This window comes from Loa loa (genome assembly GCF_000183805.2).
Source record: "Loa loa unplaced genomic scaffold supercont3.158, whole genome shotgun sequence".
Taxonomy (NCBI): Eukaryota; Metazoa; Nematoda; class Chromadorea; order Rhabditida; family Onchocercidae; genus Loa; species Loa loa.
Window position 1 is genome coordinate 4,917 of NW_018108338.1, and position 6,777 is coordinate 11,693.

The 6,777-nt window shown below is 34.1% G+C and overlaps 2 protein-coding genes across 2 annotated transcripts in view; both read right to left on the reverse strand.

The window, feature by feature from the left end:
- Positions 1-1,081: 1,081 nt before the first annotated feature.
- LOAG_11393 (glutathione S-transferase domain-containing protein) lies at positions 1,082-3,332 on the reverse strand (the record flags this gene model as incomplete). Its single annotated transcript, XM_003146914.2, has 8 exons — positions 3,210-3,332; positions 2,826-2,902; positions 2,459-2,561; positions 2,272-2,368; positions 1,920-2,042; positions 1,738-1,852; positions 1,432-1,589; positions 1,082-1,228 (listed from the first exon to the last, which is right to left on the reverse strand). The coding sequence occupies exons 1-8, from the start codon at positions 3,230-3,232 to the stop codon at positions 1,082-1,084; spliced, it is 843 nt and encodes a 280-aa protein (XP_003146962.1). The 5' UTR covers positions 3,233-3,332.
- Positions 3,333-4,053: 721 nt separating this feature from the next.
- The window catches only part of LOAG_13031 (hypothetical protein), a gene marked incomplete at its 5' end in the record, with an annotated part of 3,470 nt that continues 746 nt past the window's right edge, over positions 4,054-6,777 (reverse strand). The window contains 3 exons of the mRNA XM_020448639.1: positions 4,054-4,754; positions 4,929-5,662; positions 6,028-6,154. Coding sequence (XP_020301236.1) covers positions 6,127-6,154 — 28 coding nt within the window. The 3' untranslated portion in view covers positions 4,054-4,754; positions 4,929-5,662; positions 6,028-6,126. The remainder of the gene's footprint in view (positions 4,755-4,928; positions 5,663-6,027; positions 6,155-6,777) is intronic.

Genomic DNA, 6,777 nt, shown 5'->3' on the forward strand with positions numbered 1-6,777 from the left:
ACTATGTCCTTATACTTTCTCTCCTTCTTTTACCTCCACATAGTTCGGTGTTATTGCCTAGGTTTCCAGATATGTTGAGAACAAGGCAGAAAGATCGGGTCGATAGATTTGGGATGTCTCAGAGACTTTTGAGCGGATGGCATTCAGAGTGCAAGTGCCGATATATTTTTCAATGTATCTTTCTGATCCCAGAATATGTTGTAGATAATTTGACGATTTATTCATTCGTGTTTCATACTTCGCCATACTTCGCGAAGAAATGAATTCAAATACAAATATTATTTCGAAAATCGATTGTTTATTTCTGAATTAAATCTCCCAGTCAATTTGTCATCCAGAGAAATCGTGACCATTAAGGTTTGTAGCTGATTTGACCTCGAGTATAGCCAGGATTCTGCTCAGGTTTTCTGTATCTTTCCAAACATTTTTGTTTATTTGCTGTCATGTTGAAACAGATCTTAGGTTGAGTACATTTTAACGTGAGGTTTTTTTCTTTTTTTTTTCATGAGATATTAATTGTTTATTTTTGTGGTTCCGGAAGAATAGTAATAACAGCCTTCTCACTCTTTTGGATTGTGCGATCATGTACTCCTTTAATCCTTTACTTTTGTGTTCATCCCTAAGAAGGTGAAGAATAGAATATATTTTCGGATCTTTGTTTTGCTTTCAAATTTGAAAGTTCTTCAATTCCAATGATGATCAACAGTGGCCGTGTCAGGTATGTTCGTTGTGGGCAAAGCAAAATAAATGCAGGAGATTTTGATGGGAAGTTTGATGCCATGTATTTATTATTTATGATTTTAATTAATGATGTAAATAAGTGTTCAATGAATATACCAAAGATTTCGTACATTAAAAATTGAGAAGTAAAGATTGAAATGGGAATAGTTAGCTTCCCCATCCGGAATGATACTGTTTATAAATTAACTGGATTAAAATTAATTGAAAGTAAGGTTCGGTTCATTAATTAAAAGTAAGATTCGTTTACAATTCTTAGAACAAGTAATTATTAGTAACGGTAGATGTAAGCTGTCCTTCTTTTTCTCAATTTTCTTCATTTGATGTGTTGGTTGAATTATTCTCATTGAATGGTTGAATTGTTGAAAAATTTCCAGTTAATTGGTGTATTAGGGTGGGAGAGATCGACGTCGAAATCAGTAGCATTTTGTTTTGCTTTGCTGATCAGGAAAGCCTTTAAGTGGCGTTCCGATTCTCGAACTATTTGGATCTGAAACGAAAGATAATCATGCCATTGCCAAGTTTGATTTTTGAGAATTTTGGGAAAATTCAAGAAATTGTGTTAACAAGTTGAAGCTTTTAAAATTATTAAGGGATACTGAGGGTCAATTTTACTCTGCGCATTCCGTTACTCCAAGCTTTTCAGCTCTTGTAAATTGTTACTTCGTTCTATAGCTAGTAATTAACGGTTACCTCAGGCATAGTTCGCATCTTGACGAACCACTTTACAAGTTTTGGGAAGTTATTCGGGAAATAATCATCGAGAAAGTTGTCTTTAACAAATTGTCGGATGACGTGCAATCGTTGGATGAATGGATATAGCATGATGTCTGGTAAACCGACTGCTGTGTCTACATTATTAAAGTAGATTTAGTTTAGAAATAACAAGGAGAAGTGGAATGAAATTCGAATAAAAGTATTAAAAAGACCAACAAAAAAGGGACTAGAAGTAGTTTGTAGTAAGTGGGACAAAAGAAGAAAGTAGGGAAGAAGTGGGACCTGAATAAAAAGGGGATTGTAGTAGTTCTTCTGCCTTGGCAAGTTCAATTGCAAGAATGGTGATATTGCCGGATAGCTTTGTCAAATATGATACTTTATGTATTGTATTACAAACCTGCAATAAATCACTATTATTAAGAATACGGATAGGTGGGTGGAGTTGTAGAAATTAATCAGTGTACCGATTCTAGTTTAATTGCATAATATCGTTGCTTTGCTCTCAGATACGGTTCTTTGGGTAAAATGCTTGTTTCAGGAAATGCATCATCCAAATATTCTATAATCACTCGGGAGTCAGACACCAGCTGCAATTTTTCATATTTGTAACTTTTATAAAAGTCATAAAAGTGGCCAATAAGTCCCACTTAATTCTGATTGCAGTATGCTTTTGGCTTTGTCTTTAAAAAGTATAGCCGAAAAGTACAAATTATGTACTAAAAATAAGTTAATAATGTCTTTTATTGGCCAAGAAATGAAGTGGATGATGGGTTTTTGCTATCTTTTTTGATATAAATATCCAGCTACACAACGAGCCTTGCCATCATGTTCTAGAACTGGTACAGTTCCTTCAGGATGCTTCGAAAGGAACCAGCCGGGTTTATTTTGAAGGTTAATATTCAAAACTTCAAATCTGAAACAAATGTAACAATAAATTGTAAGTTGTAGCTTATAAACAATATTGATAAATTCATTCCATATACTTAAATTTCAAGAGACTAACTGGAGGCCTTTTTTATACGCAGCGATGATAACTCTGTCGCAATATGGACAAAATCGCATCGAATAAATCCGAATGTTATCGCCTGGTGAGGGTTCCGGATCATCTGTATTCAAATACTGATTTTATTTATTTTTACTTCCCATTAATCCTCCATGGAAGTTTTCTCATACAACTATTGAGTACACTTCCATAATGCTATTACTGCCATCTATACCGATAAAACGGATCTGCCGGAATATCGTGGCATCAGGTAATATCAATACTAATATATAAAACAGGCAAACACATGCAGTATTGTTGCAACATATGCACAATTTTAATATTTAGTTACTGTAAGGATGCTATAAAATGTAAAAGAAAATCCAACCTTGTTGGAGAATTTTTGAGGTAAATCCAACTAATTTACTTACTACTGCTATGTTGACCGATGAGAGACACAAGATCCTGAAAGTATTAATCCACCACAGTCTGTCATTAGTATAACGCGCAAATTGTTAAGAAGAAGAAGAAGCTTCAAAAAGCCAAAAGTCTCGCGGACATTATGGAATGGAAGTTAATTTGATAGAAATGCATAAAACTGATATGAATCATTCTTCCGGCTCTTTACGCTATTTTGTCATCTTTTAGCTTATCATTAATATCCTTTATGTTCATAAAAATTGTAATATTCATCAAAGATTCTAGAAATTGGATTATCTATCATTTATTCGAATCCAATTCAACTTCTACAATGCACAGATATTTCACTTACCATATCAATAATGGATTAAACATTGTTATATGATATTGCTTATTAGCCAGTAAGATGCAAACGATCGCGTAGTAACAATTCTATTGCAGCAACAGATAAAGGAAAGAATGACGATTACGTATATAGCAATGCCACCAACGATGTTAGCTTAGCAAGAACCAGATCCGTGATACTGTAATTAAACTGCTTATAATGGAATGCTGCTTCCAGCAATAGACTATGAATATGTGAAAACAACTGTAATCCTTGCAGAATGACGCTTTTGTATCATTTGTGAAATAGAAGGCATTAGTCAATTGAAGGAAGAAAGAAAGCTTTACAGCAAACTACCTAAAATGATACTTTATTTTAGCAAAATAATTAATAAATAAACTGAAGCAGTTTTGATGTAATCCATTTACATATTGATTGTAGGTAATTACGGGAGGTCTATTATGAATATTGTCATCCAACGATGTCAAATAATGCTTGTCAACATTTGTCAAGTAACGCTAAACTCGATTTATCTGAACAAATTTTCTTCACTTTAAAGCCTTTTATCTGAACAAATTTTCTTCACTTTGGAAAAGAGAAATGAAAAGACATCTTTGAGTGGAATGTCAATTGTCTCATCATCAACACCCTTAATAATCATCAAAACCTAAGCTTGGATGGTTGTTGCAAATGGTCGAAATAGCATGAAAACTATTTAGAATATCGTGATTTACTCACTTGCAAAAAAAAAAAAGAATTGGCCTTGAGGACTTCATGTCACTCGTTTTTGATTATGGCTAAGAACACTTATTATTGTACTCATTCTCGTAGCTCTGATATTAATTATTACAAGAGTGCGCGAAGTTTCTGTGAAGCCTTTTATTTCATGAAGTTTATTGCCATTACTTATAAAACGCATTGCAATTTTCAAAAAAATGAGAAAGAGAAATACATAGAAATACGGTGATTTGGATATAATACGGTGAGAACGTGATACATAGCGGATATACATACCGATATATATAACTTCAGTTCACGGAAACAGAGAGAACTTGTTTGGAACGTTTAGAAAGAATGTTGCAAATAGAAATGCCTCCTTCTTTTATTTCCTGAAACCATTACCAGTTGCTTTGCAACTTTCGACTAGTTGGTAATGATCACTTTCCAACCTACATCAATCATATCATTCAAGCTTTGATAGCAGAAAAGTGCAAGAAAGGTATCATTTCCTGAACTTAAATATAAAATAATGAGAAGTATCATTGAATTTCATTTCTATTCCGGTCAGCATCTTTAGTTTCTTCGGATGATAAACGCATTGATTTTGTTGTCGTAGGGATGATTTCTGTGGTGGAATCAGAACGTAACATTGAAATTATTAGGTAAATTTAACCAGCTTTATGTACTTCAGTCAGATATAAACCAAATTTAAGCGCTATCAAAATTCAAAAGCTTATGAATATCCATCCACTTTCATCTTTCTATTGATCCAGAAATAGGTGGAAATGTTTCTCAAAGATTGGAGCAAAGTAATCTCTAAGTTGTCTGATTGATTCAATTCGATCGTTCCAACTGCAACATTATTTGTATCTCATTTAGTTTCTTCGCTTTCTATTAATAGCTTCAAAATACTTATGTCAGAGCCAAAAATCTTCCAGTCACGTCTTCAAAACAACATCATTCTTATGGAAATCCTTTTTAAGGAAAACTATATAATAATATAGTGAAAAGAAACGAAACCCATACGTTATGTTGCGTTGTCCTTTTTATGCAGTGAAGTCGATCTTCTGATTTGTACTTCTAAACGAGTTTATCATATTCAGATGATAAGACTCTTTGTGGAATGCACTTTTGAAATATGCTTCAAACAAATAGCAAGAGCGCTAGGCACAATCGCTGAAATCTGTGCATTGCAATTATAATCTTTCCTATTATCATTTCACATATGTATAATGACAAAAGATAGATTGGAAATTGTTGATTACAATTTTGATAAAGCTGAAACAGAGAAACAAGGAAAAGTAGGAGAGAAGTAGCATAGATAAGAGTGAAGTAAAAGTAAATTAAAAATAGCTATTTGGAAGAAATTGAATTATGACTAGTAAATTGAGAGAAGGCATTTGGAGAAAATTCAATTCCCGCCATCTGCAGCGCCCTCACTTCCCATCCGACACGACACTAAGCCGCATATCCCTCTCATGATTCTATTCTTCCCTCCTATTTTATTCTGCGAAAATGCTATCAACTTCTTAGATTATTGCTGCTTATATCAATGAACAAGACATATTTGTATTGAACATCCCATCCCCTATCTATAAATCCATTTAGAGTCAGCATATTTAATTGTTGAAGCCAATAGCCAAATATGTCCAAGTGTCCAAGAATCAACGCGATTGGTAAACAGTGTTGCTTGCTTGGTCAGCTAGCTGGATGATTGCAAATGCGGTAACTTCAATACTCTGATCTTTTTTCGACACATCCTGCAATATACCGCAAATTGCGTGTTTTGTGAAAACTGGATAATTTGGCTCTAAATATTGTAAATGATGAAGCACGTTTAGAAACTCTTTGGGATGTTTACATCGTCCGAATGCGAAAAAAAATTGCATTTTTGAAAATGTATCAGCGTGGCATTCCATTAGCTACGACATCGTTGATTAACATTAATTAGTATAGATAAAGCCGGAGAAATGAGGTATGAATAGGTTAGCTGAGGGAGTGTGATTGGATTTACGTAACAAATCACCTGGTCGTTGATAAATATATTAATAAGTTGTCAGCGTGAAAAATGCTATGAATTTTCGTAATCAGTATGTAAGCTTGCAGGAACAAATGCAAACCGAACCGAAATCCATCACAACATTGCTGCTACAAGAATTGCCAAATCCACAGAACAATAGCAGCGAAGCAAGCGATCAGTGGGAAGTTGAGCATTTGCTTGGTATCAATAAGGTTCGTAAAGACTTCCACTCCTTCATGTTCATAATAAATAAAGGTTTGTTTACATAGAATGATTATCAGGTTATCATCTTATCATGATAATACAGGATGATGACTAATTCTTTGGGTGCATCGGAATGATTTTGGATATGTGCATCAAGTGATTAGAAGCAAAAATCATTCCGAATTTGTTTTCAAGAAATGCTCAAAAAACCGATGAAAACTGCATCCTATTTCCGAAGGTGTATCTTTCCTACAACAATGTATCGTTTGTTCGCTGTTGCCTCTAAATCCAATTCGCTAACTTTCTGCCAACGAAACCTTTTGTTAATGAATTTGGCATATGAAGAGATGGATACCGTTTTGGCGGTAGTGGATATCAACGGTTAATTGTGGCGCAATTTATATTTCTGCTTTATTTCATCATTCCGGCTTTTATTTTATTTTATCATTCCGGTAGGTTTCTCTCTAAAGCGAGAAGACTTTCGGAAACAAAGTGAAGCGAAATTGTTTTCGAAATTTCCGGAAACTTGGATTTACCTCAGTAATTTCATTAGCAACGACGATTTCCCTGCAGATGATGGTGGAGTATTTGTGATTCTTTGCATTCTTTGCATTGACTCATCCATTACTCTTCCACTGCTATCCATTTCCA